At 46.9% G+C, this 17,680-nt stretch overlaps 1 protein-coding gene across 1 annotated transcript in view; it reads left to right on the top strand.

The window, feature by feature from the left end:
• LOC136017715 (syntaxin-binding protein 4-like) overlaps positions 1-13,022 on the top strand; it is a 43,989-nt gene extending 30,967 nt beyond the window's left edge. The window contains exons 12-22 of the mRNA XM_065686237.1: positions 2,005-2,102; positions 4,255-4,351; positions 5,468-5,595; positions 6,152-6,244; positions 6,802-6,867; positions 6,956-7,144; positions 7,435-7,551; positions 8,722-8,771; positions 9,638-9,768; positions 11,115-11,172; positions 11,946-13,022. Coding sequence (XP_065542309.1) covers positions 2,005-2,102; positions 4,255-4,351; positions 5,468-5,595; positions 6,152-6,244; positions 6,802-6,867; positions 6,956-7,144; positions 7,435-7,551; positions 8,722-8,771; positions 9,638-9,768; positions 11,115-11,172; positions 11,946-12,051 — 1,133 coding nt within the window. The 3' untranslated portion in view covers positions 12,052-13,022. The remainder of the gene's footprint in view (positions 1-2,004; positions 2,103-4,254; positions 4,352-5,467; positions 5,596-6,151; positions 6,245-6,801; positions 6,868-6,955; positions 7,145-7,434; positions 7,552-8,721; positions 8,772-9,637; positions 9,769-11,114; positions 11,173-11,945) is intronic.
• Positions 13,023-17,680: the final 4,658 nt, after the last annotated feature.

Below are 17,680 nucleotides of genomic sequence, written 5' to 3'. Positions count from 1 at the left end.
CTTCTCACTGCAAAGACCCTGGGACTGCCCTTGCTCTGTCCTCCCTGCCCCGAGCATCCTGCAGCCTTGATTTCGAGTAGGCTCTTAGATGGCCACCACTGACAGCCAGAGGTCCCAGTGACGGGCAGTAAACCCTGGGTCATGTAGAGAATCCCGCAAACAGCAATGACCTAATCGCTTCCTGACTTAGCCAGGGGATTTTATTACACACAAGTTTTTCATGTGAGACGCTGAGGAGGCTTTGTGTCAGTGTTGTCATCCATGAAACCAGACAACTGGCTTTGAAAGAGCAGCAGCCAGGCCTGGAGCTTGGGCCAGTGACTGCCGGTCTCTCTGTGCCTGATAGCTGCCCTGGATATCTCCCTACCCAGAGCTGGCAGGAAAGCCACGTGGAGCTAATCCTGATTAGCCATGCATCGAAGGGTAACAGCTCTGCCCTTGAACCTGGAGAGTAAAGTGTTGGTGGCTGCTCTAGCAAGCCCATTTATTACCTCTTGCCGCTTCCCAGCTGCTGGTGTTAGCAGGGCGGATGAATACCTGGATTAGGAGGATTACACTTGTGCAGCACCTCCCCTGCCTCTTGCTGCCTTCTCCTTATGCCTGGTCCTTGCCCTGATGGGCAGGAGGGGTTCAGGAGAAGATGGGTTCATTGGCAGTCCAGGGCTTCCTGTGATGTTAACCAAATCCCAGGCAGGGGAAAGAAATTGCTCCCTCAGCACATCCCGTGCCACTGGCACGAGAAGCAATTTTGTCACCAAGCAGGGCTGACAGCTAGGGTGTGAGCAGGGCTGCACCTTTCTGGAGTCTGGGAGCTCTGGAGCAGGAAATGCCTTCTGCAGCCCTTTTCCCAGGGAATGTCACAGTTCCTTATGGGCAATAGTTAATCATAGTGGGAAAGGTGGGGTTCTCTTCAGGGAGGTAGGAGCACAGCTGGCAGGCCATGGCAGCAGGGCTTGTGCTCTGGACCATTCCAGCTGTGAAGGTACTGATGGTAATGATGATCTCAGGGCAGCTTTTCACCAGCAAAGCAGGTGTCGTTTCTGCCTCCTTCTCCCTCTGTATCTGCCTCACAAAGCATGTGGCTCCTTCTACTCAAACCCACTCTCCTGCCCAACTGAGGGTGCAAAGCTTTCTGCAGTCTTGGGGAAGGAAAAAGTCTTACACCAGTGTTTTTCTACCTTGCTTTAAATCCACTGACTCCCTTTTCCATGGATGTTGTGAAAGCCAAGGCTGCATTTTCCAATCTTTTATCTTCCAATACCTAAAGGGGCTCCAAGAAACCCGGAGAGGGGCTTTGGACAAGGGCCTGTAGAGATAGGACAAGGGGGAATGGCTTTAACCTGACAGAGGGGAGACTGAGATGAGCTCTTAGGCAGAAGCTCTTCCCTGTGAGGGTGCTGAGGCGCTGGCACAGGGTGCCCAGAGAAGCTGTGGCTGCCCCATCCCTGGCAGTGTTCAAGGCCAGGTTGGACACAGGGGCTTGGAGCAACCTGGTCTGGTGGAAGGTGTCCCTGCCCGTGGCAGGGGGTTGGGACTGGATGAGCCTTTGGGTCCCTTCCAACTCAAACCATTCTATGATTCTATGATTTTATACAATGTTCCATTTCAGTTCTGTTTAATCAAACAAAGAAGGCAAAACCAGGCAGGTTGTTGGTTGCTGTTTTTTTTTCTTTTCACAGATCACCATAACTCCAGACTCCACAAAAATTTGTGATCGGACATTTCCAAAGTGCTATTTTTGCACCCCTGGGTCCACGGATGGAATGTCCCATTTCAAACCCTGCAGAAGCCCAGTTTCAGCAATGGTTTGCCCAAGTATCCAGTCTTTTCAACAGTGCCCTAGCTCAGCCTTCCAGGACTGGATTTAGTAAATCCTGGTCTTTGATTTTTGGCTTTCTGCACACACTTTATATTTCATGCAGCAACAGTTCTCAGCTGTTCTTTGCAGGTACCTCTTTCCTCTACCCAACCACTCCTTCATGAACTTTATATTTGCTTTTTCAGCACCTGCTTCAGCATCTAATCACAAAGCAGGTTCAGCCACCAAACCAAAAGTAGCACTGGATCCCCATATCCGGCTCAAGGATGGGAAACTGGAGCTGGTAAGTGGAATGGGCCTCTCTCCCCAAAGTGAGATCTCCTCTCAGCCCTCTCCCAAGGTATGCTATGCAGAAGATAATCCACTAGTGTGATACCTCCTTGCTTCCAGCTGCCAACACAACAAGCTTAAGGTGAATGGCCTCTTTGTATAGATATTGTGTGAAAGAACTGATTGAGACCTTTCAGCTTTGAATCTTGGGCCAATGTCACACACGGGCATGTGACACCCCAGGGGGTCACTATGTTGCTTATTTTTTTGAGAGACTAAAAAATGCAAACCTGAATAGATATAGTTGAAGAGCCCCAGCCCTCCTGCTTGTGCCGAGTAAAGCTATAGCACTTGATCAGTGCCCTCACCTGCACACACATCATCCTCCACCAAACCACCTGCTCCAGCCTAATTCCCATTCACCTCTCCGGGATACCAACCACACTGTGCTGGGAACAGCAATAGTGATGTGGGGTGCAGAGCCACTGTCCAGCCTCTGAAGGTAAAAAGAGAGAAAAGGGTGTATTAAAGCATCCCAGCTGTGTCTGAAGGGGAATTTAAGCACACTTCGTTTCCTCTTGGCGATTTCCCAATGCTCCAGGTAGCTCCAGAAGCATCCTCCTGGCAGTTGCACCTCCCTTAGACATAATGCATTTGACTCAGGGCTGTAGGTGTAGGCAGCTGCCCTCCAAGCTTGCTGCTGTTGCTGCTGGGGGGACCTCGGGCAGCCCAGCGTGGGCAAGGGAAGGCTGAAATACGGCATATCTCACTGAGGATCCAACCAGAACCGCTGCTCCTTTCATCATTGTATAGAAAATCCACCCCATGGGCACCATCAGAGGGCAGGGAGTGGAGCTGCCCATTGCTCACTGAGACCCCAGTGAAAGGCAGTGTCCCTGGGGGGCATCTATGCCCCCACTCTGGTTTTTGGAGTGCATTTTTCCCCCTCCAGGTATTGCTGGAATTTGAAGGGCCCTTGTGCAGGGCCCGGGGACTGTGAAGGGGACCCGATGCCACGAGCATCTGCTGCCACCCGACGGCAGCCGGAGCGCTCGCCCTTCTGCTGCTCTCGGGAGGGCAGCTCACAACCAGGAGCTTCTTTTCTAAACCCGTGTAACTCTCCCAAAGCAGGATTTAGGACTGCGTTTTCGCAGCGACCTCTGCTCGTCACGGGTATAAACGCAGCTCCTCTCTGGTGGGAGGAGTGGGGACTCTCGGCTTCCCCTTTTAAAAGCCAGTGCTACGAGTGGGCAGTGATGGCAGAGTCAAGACATGCACAGTGATGCACCGGCACAACCTGAGATGGTTTTGGGGTGGCCCAAGCCAGGTGCCAACATCAGCACCCCAAATCCCAGCAGCCTGCAGCACCACCTCTCACAGGGGTGGTGGGCAGGGGGCAGCCCATGAACAGGGACAGGTCCCATGGGCTTGCTGGTGATAGGAATACGCACAAGGATTCACCTCCAGCCCCTTCCCATGGGACCGTGCTGGGCCATATGTGTGCAGGAACTGTGTGTGCAGCCTGGGACAGGCAAGCGTTTAACTCCGGCTTTTTCCCAGAGTCTGCTGAGCTTGACTTTGTCTTTTTAAAGCTTTTACTTGCTGCTGCCAGCAGCAAGTGGGGTTTGCACAGGTTTATCTGCTTCTGTGTGGTGCCCTCCGGTTGAACAGATAATATCAGCAAAAGACAGAGCATCAGGCATAATGAGAGAGCAAAAGATGCAGTGGAGAAGTGAAGTGCTTGAATGTCTCCTGTTGCCACAGGAAAAAGTCCATGAATAGCTTTCATCTTCTCTGTCCCAAACACAATTCCTGGGCAGTAAGAGAAAGAGCAGAGGCTGAGCTCTTGGCAGCTGAGCCTTGTTACAGCTCTACCAGCTTTTGATAAAGCCCTGACAGCCTGTTATAGCTGCAAATTTGATTGCAGCCTGTATAAAATGTTCTTGGAGGGATGTGAATGTATCCCTGTGTTTCAGGAACAGACATTTCTGTACACGTGTAGGAAGAGAGAGGCTGGAAATCTAGCCCAAGCCTGCTCCTTTGGGAGATGCTGCTTGAGAGCCACTTCCAGCAGAAACCCAGCACCAAGTGTCTTCCCAGCACTTCCTTCAAAGAGTTGCTTTTCCAGTATTTTTCTTTTTAAAGGCTCCTTGTTTCTGCTCAAGGTTCTGCAGTATCTTGGTCTGGATGTGACTGAGGAGAAGAAGAGGCAGTTACGTCAAAGCTTGACCACAGACTCGCAGGGGACAGTGGCCTATGGAGGTGAGCAAACAGCTCTGTGTGTTACGGGCTTTTCATTTCTGTATAGCTTTTCTGGCTGCTAGGAAAGGACAGAAGCCCTGCCTACATATTGATATAGCAGCAAAACAGCTAAGAAAAGTCACTAATACAAAAGAAGGCATTTGGCAGAAGCATATGTAAAATCAGAATTAGAGAAAGCTGCGGTGAGAGCTCACTTTCCCTTCAACCCCAGCTTTCCCGGTGAGAGCTGGCCAGAGGACATGCAGAAGATAGAAGCCTGCTCTGGTTTCTGTGACCTGCGGGAGCTGATCTAGCCCACTGGGTCTGCTCCCTAGAAGTTTTTCCACAGACCTTCAAAGCCATCAGCATTGTCCCCACCAGGTAGAGAATCTTGGTTGGATGTTGTGCTGAGTGAGCCATGGCATCTGGAATCACACACCTCTCCCAAGAGCTAAGGGCTTGTAGTGGTTTAAACTGATCCACACAGCTCGTCTGCTCGCTCCCCCCCTTCTTTCCCTCCCTCTGTAGTTAGTGGTGATAGAAATAAGGACAATTAGGGGTGTTTGGCAAATGTGCTGGCAGTAAAGACGCTGCTCATGTGTGCCCCAGCCCCTGGTGCAGTTCAAGGGGTGAGGACTGGAGGAGCTGGGACCCGGTCCACCATGCAGCTCCTCATGCTGTACTTCCCTCCCTGTCAGGAAGCAAAATGAACCTGGATTTTCAGACTTGACAATGTGACACCTTTTCTAAGTGCTGAAGACATTGAGCTGGGGCTTTCTATGTTGTTTAAATAAGCAGCATGAGAAATGCCAGCAAGTACGAGGGTGCCTTTTGTCAGACAAATGTGGTTTTGGCTTAAAATATTAGAACTCTGAGGACTACAGCCTAAAAGCTCTGTTGTGAAAATATCTGGAGTTTGGGGGCTTCAAAAGATGAAGTCTTTTTCAGTTGGGTAAGAAATAAGAGTCTGGTAAAGAATGTCAACAACTTAAGCCCCTTGGGATGGCCCAAGAACCCACGAGTGTTAGAGAAGACTTTGGCAGTCAGTGGATATCCCCACAATCGATGGCATTTTCTCCTACCACACTTTTAGCACCTTTCTCTTTTAGCCTGGTAAAAACTAGTTCTTTCTCACAGATCTTCTCCAAGCACTCAGGGATCTGATGCAAGAGGAGCTGGACATGTCTGGTCTGGATTCCAACTCCATGCTCTTCACGCAGCATGAAGTGGCCAGTTTGCTGGATACGTCAGCTTTTCACTCTCCGGTCAGTCCTGCGCTCTTCTACACTGAATCTGTGCATCTTCCCTGTGAAATTCATGAAATTCTGAGATGGGAAAAGCTAAATTACTATTTTCTCATAGTTCCAGAGCTATAAAGAGAAAACAGAAGTATGCATTAATCCTTTTGATTATAAAGAATGCTATAAAAGACCTCACTCTTCTCATTTTTAATAAGGAAATGATGATATCGATGGCATGATATGAAGGAAGCAGCCTGGCAGGGATGCAGAAGGCAAATTAGCTATACTCAATCAATTCCAGCTAATTTCACCTGGTTCACAAAATGAAAGCTCACTGTAGCACAGCTATTCCAGCTGTGTCAGGGATCAGAGAGTGAAATCCCGTGGGGTGCAAAAAAATCCCACACAGTTGAATTCTTTAATGTACCTTTTGATCTGTTGCATAAAACTGCTGACTCCTTTTCAAAGTGATTCTGATTCATCCTTATTCTGGGTAAGGAAAGGGAATATGCCTGCCATAAAGCCCCATGCCTTTGGTAAAGCATAAGCAGTGTGTAATGTCTGTCCCTCTGCCTTGTAGACCTTTGACTCTCTCAGCTGTAATGGCAATGAGGAGCTGGAGCAGCTGCAGCTGGAAATGATGGATCTGCGGCAAGAAGTCCGAAGGCTAAAGGTGGAGCCTCTCTGAGCAGATTTCTTGGCTGGTGCCTTCTGCTGTAGCTCACTGTAGTTTATGTGAGGGTAACGGTGTAGCTTGACCCTCTTAAGAAGTCACCAGCTTGCATTTTGTGCATTCCTCATTACAGAGGAGACTCCCCTCAGCTCTCCTTAACTGCCTCTTTCTTGCTCTCAACCTCAAATGAAACCTGATTTGTTCCTATCACTTGGAACAAAACTGATTTGCACTGAAAGTATGCTGTCACTTTTTTTAGCATTGAGCAAATGTGTTTAAAACTACACAAACATCTCACAAATAGCTCAAGTCCTTGAATAACAGGAGCACATCCTCTAATCCTGACCCAGCTGCAGGTTGCTGGCATGGATGTTAAGCACTACGGCTATGTTCAGGTGGATCTCTGCAGGCATGTCGCAGCCCAAAGAGCATTGGGCTGAGGAGAGTGCACATGACTGCTGCTGTAAAATATTAGTATAGGGGCTACAAGGCCAGGGCATCTTTTGGGAAAGTCCTATCGCTTGTTGTTTCTAATGCAGTGAAAATGTTTTCTGTAGTCTCTCCTGAAAGAGATGGAGAACAGCAAGAAACTGATGGAAGATGAGCTTCAGAGGCTGAACCAGGTTAGCGAAGAGGTTGACGGGGGCCTTAGGGTGGTTTTGATGGTTGGCAGCACATGGCGCACTCATGATGATTTCTCACTGCTTCCAGAAAGCATTGGGGTTCCTCTCTGAGAACCGGACGCTGCACAGCAAGCTGCAGATGGCAGAGGTCGTGCAGAGACAGGCTCACAGTGCAGAGCAGGACTATGAGGAAGTGATCCACTTGCTGGAAGCTGAAATTGCAGAACTGAAGATGCAGTTGGCAGGGAAGAAAGCAAAACACGTCTCTGAAATAGAGGTAATGCAACCCCTCAGCCTGGGAAAAAACCCACAACCCTCCTGGATCCTTCTTGCATAGGTTCTCCTCCTATTTATAAAGGAGAAAAGGAACATAGCACACACATCATGTGCTCTGTATGACCACAAGGCCAACATGGTCTCTAGCTCTGTGTTACAATCTGTATCATTTCCACTGTCTGTTCCAAAAGAATAGTGCTTTTCTGTCTGTAGCAAATGACATAAATCGGTGTTTCCAAAAGCCAAGGCTGAAGTGTCATCACACCTTTCTCTTCTCCCTCCTGGTCACAGGAGGACATCCTGGAGCTGAAAAGACAGTTGTCCCTGGCTGACGGCCAGTTACGAAAATCAGAAGTCTCCCGGAAGCGCCTGGAGATCTGCAACAGGAAACTGCTCCTGTTTGTGCAGGTGAAGTGCTGAACTGGTGCTGGTGGCATCACTGTGGCCTCTTACCTTAGGGGTGATTTTGCAAGTCCAAATAGCTTCCTGCTCCATAAGCAAGAGATAGTTATTTATTTTGTCTATCTTATCCTAAAAAAGCACTGTCTGTTGGTTAGGAGAATTTAGGAAATGAACTCATATATCTTCATATACCCAAGAGCTGTGTACACGCCATGGTGCAGGTTTTGCCTGGTGGCTCTGCTACCCCGGCTCACCCCATCCCACCCCGATGCTCCAGCTGAGGCTGTCGAAATTGTCCTTTAACCTTCCCTTTGTATAACTGCAGGTTGCTTCTCTACACAACAAATGTGAACTTGCAAAGTGGGTTTGTTCTTACAGTGCTTTTTTCCCTCCAGATTTCCTGCAAAATCTTACACGTAATTGCTTTAGTCTTTTAATTGACTCTTCTTCCACTTCACTGCCTGTATTGGGAATACAAGCTTGTGTAATTAGTAAGCTGGCCAGCATGGGAAGCACTAGCATTCAGTATATTTGCTACATCTACTAGTAGGCTGTCCCAAGAGCTTTTGAAATCAATAGGAAACAGTGGAGCAAAAGGAAGTGTAGATGCTGTGTCAGAGAAGGAAGAATTGAGATGCCTCTAGACTGCAGCACTACATGCTGGTGCCCATGCGGTTTGGGGCTGGACTTCGGAAATGGATTTGACTTGGCCCCAGGGTCAAGCATCAACCACTGGAGCAAGATATCTTCCTTTTCTATACATCCCTCAGCAGTGTTTTAGGGCTCACCAACCATGCGTGGTAATGAGAGTTCACATATGCATGTACAGTCCAGAACCCAGGGATTGCTGGTAATGATGTTGAAGGCTCGCTGAAACACAGCCCACAGAATTGTTCTTTAGAAGAGTATTTTTATATTGCATTTCATATATTTCAGTGTTGATATTAAAATACATAATTCAGACGTGTCTGTATATTTGCATAGGCTGTGAATGTTGTCTGAGTTGCAAAAGGCCTTGAGATATTCACTCCAAGGGCAATGAATAAGCAGAAGCTGATTACTTTCGTATTCAATCTGATCACCAGGAAAAGCCCATGGGGTTTGTTCTCAAGAATTATTCATTCCTACAAGTTTGAAACCTTTTTACTCTTTCTTTTTTTTTTTGTTGCATGGCAGAACGTTCACAAGGTCCTGAGCGCAGCCCGTCATTTACCAGATGAGAAAAGGTAGGAGATGGCTTCCGGGAACCATGAACGGCAACGTGAAATGTCCTTTTCTGACCTTTCTCGGGGGAAGGTGATTCATACATAACCTACCCAGAGTTTCTAAACATACTGTCACTTTGGAAGTGAAACCCTGGCAGAAAGATGATCTGGAGGCTGCTGCTGGATTGGCACTTGGTGGGGGCTGGCCTCTGCTCAGGCTTTTTTGGGGAGTGAATAGATGAAACACTCCTCTGGTTAAGTTGCCCTTGTTAGCAGAGGCCCTAAGCAGATTGCCTTAAAGAAGCTGAATTTTAACCCATTTGCTTTTCCTAATATAAGCCAGGTTTTGGCTTCAGGACCATGTTAATTTTTATCAGCAGTTACAATAACTGACAGAATGTAGACAAACGGGTAGCGTGACTTTCAACTGCAAGCATGGTTGCAGGAAAGAAGTTCAGATAGGTACAACCCGAACCTATCTCCTATCACTTGGAACAAAATGTATTACAACTGTTGGGTGTGTTGTTATCTGGGTAAACCATTGGAAGGTCACTGTCCCATTGATAATGACCTGAGCCTTTAAAAAAAAGTCATTTTGAAGACTGATGGGAAACCATTTTTAAGTTTCCAAGATGGTTACTTCTAATACAGTGAAGGAAAAATGGTTTTGAGACACACAAAAAAATACTTTGATACCTGTCTGTAACACAATGATGTTTCGATGTAAGTATGTATAAAAGAGAGTCTCCTGTGCTATTGAGCGATTGAGGTGCAACCTCCCCTGAATACACAGAGTTTACATAGAATATCCTTCATGGGAGGCTGGCCAGGATGTTCAATGACCAATCTATGATAGATGTATTGATGGCACTTTCCATATTTATAAGAATCAACAGTGAAACAGAAGAGGATAAAACAGACGCAGTTTCAGATACATCTCTTCCATCTTCAGATCTTGTTGACCTTTTGCTATCAGAAGCTAAAGAACTGCTAGCGCCAATCCTCTCCAGCAAGGATGGTAAGCAATGAATTAACTGGAAAAACCTGAATCCAAACAAATCTCCAGGATCTCTCTTTGGGTTATTTACAATTTCCACCACTGTCTATATCCATATTTTTTTTTGCCATACCAGTTAAGCCTCCTATGCATGTACCTGATGCTCTCCTCCTAACTGAGATGTAATTGCCCTCCCTGTATCCATGTGACTCATCCTTGAATCCAAAATGCAGACTCGCAGCCTAAGGAGGCAAAGGGTGTGATCTGTGCTCAGGGCCAGAGGAAAGGCATTTATCCAGGGGAAAATTTGAACAGGCAGGAGGATGGTTTCACCGAACCATAGAAACGCTGTTTGAAAGGAACTGCTGGAGATCAGGAGTCAAATCTTCTTCTGCTTTAGGTAGGACCATCACACTAGATCAGGTCTGTGGCAGGTGTAAAAGCTGTGCTTTCAGGTCTAGTGCTAGAGATCCACAGTCTTTCTAGATAATGCATTTCTCACACTGCATTATGCTCTTGTGAAGAAGCTTTTCCCAGCATCTAGTCTGAACCCCCCCAGGTGCAGTAAATGGCCACTTCCCCAGTTATATTGTCTCCCACCGCCAAGGAGAGCTTGGCTCCAACATCCTTCTAACTGCCCTTGGGTAGGAGTGAGATTGTCTCTCGGCCTCCTCTCTGCCAGGCTAAACAAGCCCAGCCCTCAGCCCCCGCCAGCCTCTCCTTGCAGGTTATGAGCCCTGGGGCTCCCTTTGCTGGACCAAGTCCAGTTTCTCAAGAGCTTTGTACCACAGATCCAAACCTTTGTTACACCATCCAGGTACGACTACAGCAATGCTGAGCAGATGAGAACAGTGATCTCCCTGCTTCCTTGGTGTACAGTCAGCCTTGACTCCCTTCCTTTCATATGTCTGTGGATGGGAGAAAATAAGAGAAAAGGCATCTAGCCCCAAGGGAACCAGAATTAACTTTCCCAGTCCGGGTCTCTGAGCTCAGTCCATGAGCTACAAAAATTTATTGGCAGCAGTTATTTGACCCACTTGCCTCCTTTCATGCAAAACAAGAGTTTCTGTTCTCCTCCGTGTCATGACCAGGTGAGTGTGCAGCCCCAGACAGGTGCCCAGTCTTTACTCTTTGATGCTATTCACCAACTGAACGTGGCCATGGGCCAGCGTTGTCTTTGTTTCAAAGCACAAACAGAAGGAAAATTATTGTAGGCTTTAAGGAGCACCTCTGATATATGAGTGTGTCAGCATTTTCTGAGTTCCTGCATCATTTAAATATGCATTATCATCATGCAGCAGTCCTATTTGCATTGGGCATGTTTTCTAACCCTACACTTATACTTGGCTGTGTGCTTCCATCTGCAGCTTCGCCATGTGAGAGGGACCAGTGCCTGCCTGCTGAAGGAATCCCAAATTACAAGGAGTAGGTGTCAAAACTGCTGGTCTGTAATACACATACTAAAAATTCCTGTTTGTTTGGTCGGGGTATTTTAATCAACTGTTTTTGCTTGACAACTTTTAAGCAGATAATCAGGTAGAGGCCTCCAGATGGCTGTGTCACAGAAATATATCCCTTCCTAGACAGCAAGAAACTTCCTGCCCTCCACAGTAAAGTACAGTGTGAATTCCTAGACCTCTTGTTTTCTAAATTGTTCTTTTTCCTTCAGGCCAGACTGGAGTTTACAGGTCTATGGCTTCTCTAGCTGGCATTTTTATAGACCACTGTGTGTCCTGGGTAAGGGAAAAAGCATCACCCAATGTGTTAATCTTTTATATTGGGGTATCAAGAGAAGGTCCAGCCAGGGAGAGCAGGGCAACATGGCTTTGTTTGGACCTTCAGTGTCTTAAGAATTTCCCTAAAACCTCTTAAATGGCTTATATTTAACAAAGCCATGTCCTAAAGATATCTGTTGAAAAGGCATTTTGAGACCTAAATGTCTACGTCCACTGTCTTAGCTGATCACCTTAACTCAACCTGAACATCTGCAAGCACAGCTTTTAGTTAGGCACACAGTAGACATTTGCAAACCATGGTTATGAAAAGCATCTCCAGACAAACAGATGTTCAGTACAATCCACTTAGCCACGCAAGATCCATGGACTTCTCATCTTCCCTAAATAACCAGTGCTGTCTTCATGTTATCTTCTGTGTCCTTCTCCCCAAACTATGTAAAACATTTCATTCCTCATTTACAGCCACCTTCACCAGAAGACCACGTGGCCCCCTCCTGCAAGCCAGCCCAAGAGTGACCAACCACAGCCACCAAGTCCAACCAGCGAACTGCCTCAGAAGCCCACCTAAACCCCCTGTGGCTTGCTCATGCTCCAGACCACCACTGTCCATAGCATAGCTGCTGCTGTGCTGGGAGATGGGAAGGACGTATCACAGGTGCTTCAGCTTCCAGGCAAACCAGACTGAGAAATGAGCTTTTGAACACAAGGCTAACTCTTCCTAACGACCCAAGACTTTTTCAGCAACCTCCCCTGTGTGTCTACCTCCGAGTTATCATACAAGGCTATTTGCTCATGGTTTTGCAGCTTTATAGGAAAAATACTCTCAAGAGGCTACAAGGGCCTGAATTTCACTGGCAGCCTTTTAGAGCTTATATTCTGGGCAGTAAAACAAGCATGAACATACTCAAGAGACTCAAGGGTCTCCAGCAGATACTTTTTGGTATTTCATAAGAAAAACCAAAGCATATTTAGCTACTGCAATCAAAGCAGCTTCATCTGTGGCTTCCTAGCTGTCTTGGGATAGGTACTTCTCTTTTTATTCTATTTGTATAGCTTATCCCAGCTGCAATGCTTGAAATGCAAAGCACCAGCTCAGCTAGTTGGTGGACAAAGAGTGCAGAGATAGCCAGCTGTTTGCTGCCAGTGAGGACATCTTGCTGAACACCAAGCACTCCCCAGAACACAGAGCACATAGTGAACATAGCTCAGTAAAGGCCCCGCAGTGTCACTTGGAAATTAGATACACATGATGCAAGATTGTATTGCAAGATAGCAGTGAATGGGGTAGAGCTCTGAGATGAACAGAAGCTCTGGAAAATAAAATGGAAACTACCCATAAGGCAGTTACTTTCTGGGTTGTGACTGCAGTTGCTAGTTCAGTGTCTCTGCAACAAAGACCTTCCCGAGTCCATTTTTTCTTCCCTCTTATTTTGGCATCTCTTATCAAGATGTGTTGAGAAGCTGCAGGAAAATGTGGTGCATTCTGGCTTCTACACAGGATTGTTACAATACTTCAAAGCTCCTTTGTGGGGGTTCAAAGCATGTGGATCCTTTATAGCCTAAAATAAAGGCTTGAGAAAAATCATGACCCTCGCCAGTATTTACTGTACTCAAAGGTATCACTGCACTGCTAAAACCATAACTGTGCGGTGGAGTTTCACAGACACATAAATAACCAGTCTGAAATACTGGTTAAACTCAATTTCATAGCACAGGGTAGATGAAATTTTTTGAATGCATGCCCCAGAATATAAATGAAAGGACTTCTTTTAAAACGAAACATAATTTTTTTGACTGCTCAGAAGGAATACTCCCAGGAAGATGTTTGCAACAAATACCAATCTTGGGATACCCTAGGGCTAATAGCTCATTCCCAGGTGCTTCTGTTTCGATGGAATGATCGCAAATACTGGTGTTACTTTTGGGTTTAGCCCTATGGCGTTGTTCTCCTCTCATGTGTTACATAGACAGGGCAGAGCTGCAGGAAGACAGGTAAGAGATGCACAGAGCAAAATCCAGTTTCACCAGTTTGGTCTACCCTGTCTCGGGAAAAATGGCTCCAGTTCCCCTGGGGTTAGATGGCAGGTCCCAATCTGCTCCTAGCAGGGTGTCTTCAAAAGCATTTGGCTGGGGGTTGCATCCTAGGGAGATGTCTCCAGCCACTGCTCGCCACATTTGCCAGAGAACTGTGCAAACAAGATGTTGGGAAGCAGCAGGTCTTCAGCTGCACTGTCATTACAGATACCCAAGGGCACTTGAGAAACCTAGGAGAAAAGGGACAAACAGAACTGTTTAGGCCAAACTTTCACCTTGTAGAAGTCATACAGTCATAGAATCCCAGGCTGGAAGGCACCTTGAGGATCATCTGGCCCAACATTTCTAGGCAAAGCATGACCAAGATGAGATGTTCCAGCAGCTTGTCCAGCCCAATCTTAACAGTGTCCAGTGCTGAAGAGATTATTGCAGTGGCTGGTTGCTCTCACGGTGAAAAATTTTCCTCTTGTGTCCAGCCAGAATCTCTCCAGGAGTACCTTGTGACCATCACCCCTTATCTTCACATGACCCCTTGCAAAAAGGGAGTCTCTGTCTTCTTTTTAGCCACCCTTTATGTCAACAGGAGCTTTTCTACCAACTCTGAGAATCATGGAATTTTCTGAGAACACATGTATTGAATTCCATGTCCCTGCATGCTGGAAGGGCACAGCCCAGGCCTGTCCCAGCAGGGATCAGTTACATGGTCTGAAGAAAATGCTTGATGATGCTTCCATAGACAAGTGATTTATATCTTAATGTCCTAAGAAAGAAAATTTTGTATAAAAGTATCACAGTGCGTGAGGCCATGAGCCAAGCCTGACAAAGCTCAAACATTGTGATGTTTTGTGATGGTAAGGCAAGGCAGAGGATGGAACCAGTGAGATGCTGACCCAGGGCTGCTGTATTTTGTGTATCCTGAGTTGCCTGCTAGCAAAAGAGCTGTGAAGGTATTAACTTTTTAAAACACCCAGACAGTTCTGTGCTCTCAGCTTACTCCAACCTCTTTGGAAAAGAAATCCTGCAGGTTTCTACCAGCCACTGGCGATCTTTGCATCGAGTAAGGATCAAGCATTGTGTGCTTTTCAAAGCAGCCATATTCCTTAGCTGGTTTTTATTATTTTCTTTGCATTTATTATGTTCCTTTTGCCTTTGCTTGAAGCACAGGAAACTTTCTGTTCTCTATTAATAGCATTGTTACTAACTGCTACCTTCAGAGCAACGTTGAAAGCTAAGATATGACAAGAGATGTGCTCCTGGAGGTGATGTTTATTTCAGTGACCCAGAATAATAAACCTGTGTCATGATTTATTCCCAGGCAAGTGGAAGCAGGCAGAGCTCAGCAAGTCATGGAGCAACGACTCCTCACAGAGCTACTGAGAGGCAAAAAGGGAAATGCATGAAGGAACAAACAGCACAGAAAGAGAAGTCAGAGTCTGTCATTCAGATAGGACTCAATTTATTTAGACAGGGTCTGCCCAGCACTCTTGCAGAGAGTTGGATTCTGTCTACATGTACAATATGACAGCCTGCTTCTAAGATTGTGGAGATGTGCTGCTGTTACAATGTGCTGTATCTAAGAGGGGCCCAGTATGACTGAACAGAAATGAGGAGGAGACTCTGCGGAGACCTTAGAGCAGCCTTCCAACACCTAAAGGGGCTCCAAGAAACCTGGAGAGGGCCTTTGGACAAGGGCCTGTAGGGACAGGACAAGGGGGAATGGCTTTAACCTGACAGAAGGGAGATTGGGGGGGTTGGAACTAACTGATCTTAAGGTCCTTTCCAACCCTAACTATTCTATGATTCTATAACTCAGAATCTTTTTCAGCAACCTCCCCTGTGTGTCTACCTCCGAGTTATCATACAAGGCTATTTGCTCATGGTTTTGCAGCTTTATGGGAAAAATACTCTCAAGAGGCTACAAGGACCTTGATTTCACTGGCAGCCTTTTAGAGCTTGTATTCTTCTTAGGCAGAATTATGGTGAGGCACTGGAATGGGTTGCCCAGGGAAGCTGTGAATGCTCCACCCCTGGCAGTGTTCAAGGCCAGGTTAGACAGAGCCACTGGTGGCATGGTTTAATGTGAGGTGTCCCTCCCCATGGCAGGGGGATTGGAACTAGATGATCTTAAGGTCCTTTCCAACCCTAACTATTCTATGATTCTATGATTCTAAGTTCTTCCCTGTGAGGGTGCTGAGGCGCTGGCACAGGGTGCCCAGAGAAGCTGTGGCTGCCCCATCCCTGGCAGTGTCCAAGGCCAGGTTGGACACGGCTTGGAGCAACCTGGTCTAGTGGAAGGTGCCCCTGCGCGTGGGAGGAGGTTGGAATTGGATGAGCTCTAAGGTCCCTTCCAACCAACCATTCTATGATTCTAGGAGGAGTATTTCGGCTAAAAATGAGTCCTGCAAGGTATCAGACCTTCCTGAATGAGTAAGATGGAAAATTGCAAGTATTTTATAAGCCACCAGAGAATATCTAAACAGTCCCCTTAAATGGACGTAACAGACCATGTTCAACACATTCCATGTGTATAAACTCATAAAGACCTATTGAAAGTGTGGTTAGGTGTTGACCTGGAAGCTTCGGGGGTTAAATACAACTGACATGATGGGTTTATTTTGTATTTTTCTTATTCAAAGCAGAACTTTAGTTCTTAACAGTTGGTGGGTGAGAGGCTGAGAGACCTCTTTCTCTCACAGAATGAACCAAACCAAGATATGGACAATATAAGTACTTAAACAGCTGCAGAGAAGGGAAAGTTGGGCAGGTAGCCACCTTGGCATTATCTTAAAAGGTGACTGTAGCAGCGAGCCATTAGCACAGTGTTTATCTGCAGTCTGGTGGGTAAAGTAACTGAATCTGCTGTAAATGTGCCGGACTAGAGCTCATTAGCTCTCCGGTTTCACCTCCACTCGTGATCTCTGCCATCTCACTGTGTGACCTTGGGCAGCATGTTTCATCTGGTTTGAATCAGAAAGAAATGGAACCGGAGTGTCAGTTTCTCTGAGTGGCACTGGGAAAGCAAAGCTCGAGGGGATACAAGGCACAGTGTTCCAGCTCAAAAGGATCTGGCAGATGCTGTGGTCTGAGGTACTGCTGATCTGCATGTTCAGTGAAGAAAGCCCTGGTATTTTAACTTCTGCTGGCTCTTGAAACAACAGATCCAACTTTTGCTTAGCTTTTGTGAAACAGAGCTAGGCTAAGCGCAAAAGGATTTTCTGTGTTCAGTTCTGGCCCCTCACTACAAGAGAGACGTTGAGGTACTCGAGTGGGTCTAGAGAAGGGCAATGGAGCTGGTGAGGGTCTGGAGCACAAGTGTGATGAGGAATGGCTGAGGGAGCTGGGGGGTTCAGTCTGGAGCAGAGAAGGCTCAGGGGGGACCTTATTGCTCTCTACAACCGCCTGAAATGAGGATGCAGTGAGGTGGGGTTGGTCTCCTCTCCCAAATAACAAATGACAGAACAAGAGGTAATAGCCTCAAGCTGCCAGGGGAGGTTTAGACTGGATATTAGGAACAATCCCTTCTCCAAAGGGTGCTCAGGCATTGGAACAGGCTGCCCAGGGCAGTGGTGGAGTCACCATCCCTGGAAGTGTTCACAAACCGTGTAGACGAGGCCCTCAGTGCCATGGGTTAGTGGGGGCCTTGGCAGTGCTGGGGAATGGTTGGACTGGATGAGCTTAAAGGTCTTTTCCAACCTGGTTGATTCTACGATTGTAGAAATTCTATGATTCTATGCAGTGGCGGAGGTGAAAGCTAGCCCTGAGCACTGCTGTGGAGCAGACCAGCATGTCTGTTCCCAGCACTGAAGGCTGCAGATCCTCCTCTTTCTCTCAGGTCCACTCAGTGACACGGGCTGGACCGAAGCCCAGTTCTAGAGAGTGGAAATACACTTCCACATGGCTTTAGATACAGCTCTAAAAAGCAGGTGAACTTTGCTGATGAATTTTTAAAAGAGTCTCTTTAATGTTTAAACAATGCTGGTTTTCTAATGGTTGTTGAACACATGTGTAAGAGGGCTGGAAAGAATCTGAGTGAGACAACGCAGAAAGGGCTGGGCTGGCTCCATGATGCTGGCTCCTGCTGCACCATGATCTTCTTCCTGCATGGGGCTGAGTGTAAGCCAGCACCTCCAAGACAGACCACAGAATCTTCTGGCCTCACTGCC

The sequence above is a fragment of the Lathamus discolor genome, chromosome 6 (genome assembly GCF_037157495.1).
Source record: "Lathamus discolor isolate bLatDis1 chromosome 6, bLatDis1.hap1, whole genome shotgun sequence".
NCBI classification, from domain to species: domain Eukaryota; kingdom Metazoa; phylum Chordata; class Aves; order Psittaciformes; family Psittacidae; genus Lathamus; species Lathamus discolor.
This window is presented reverse-complemented; position numbering and strand designations above follow the sequence as displayed.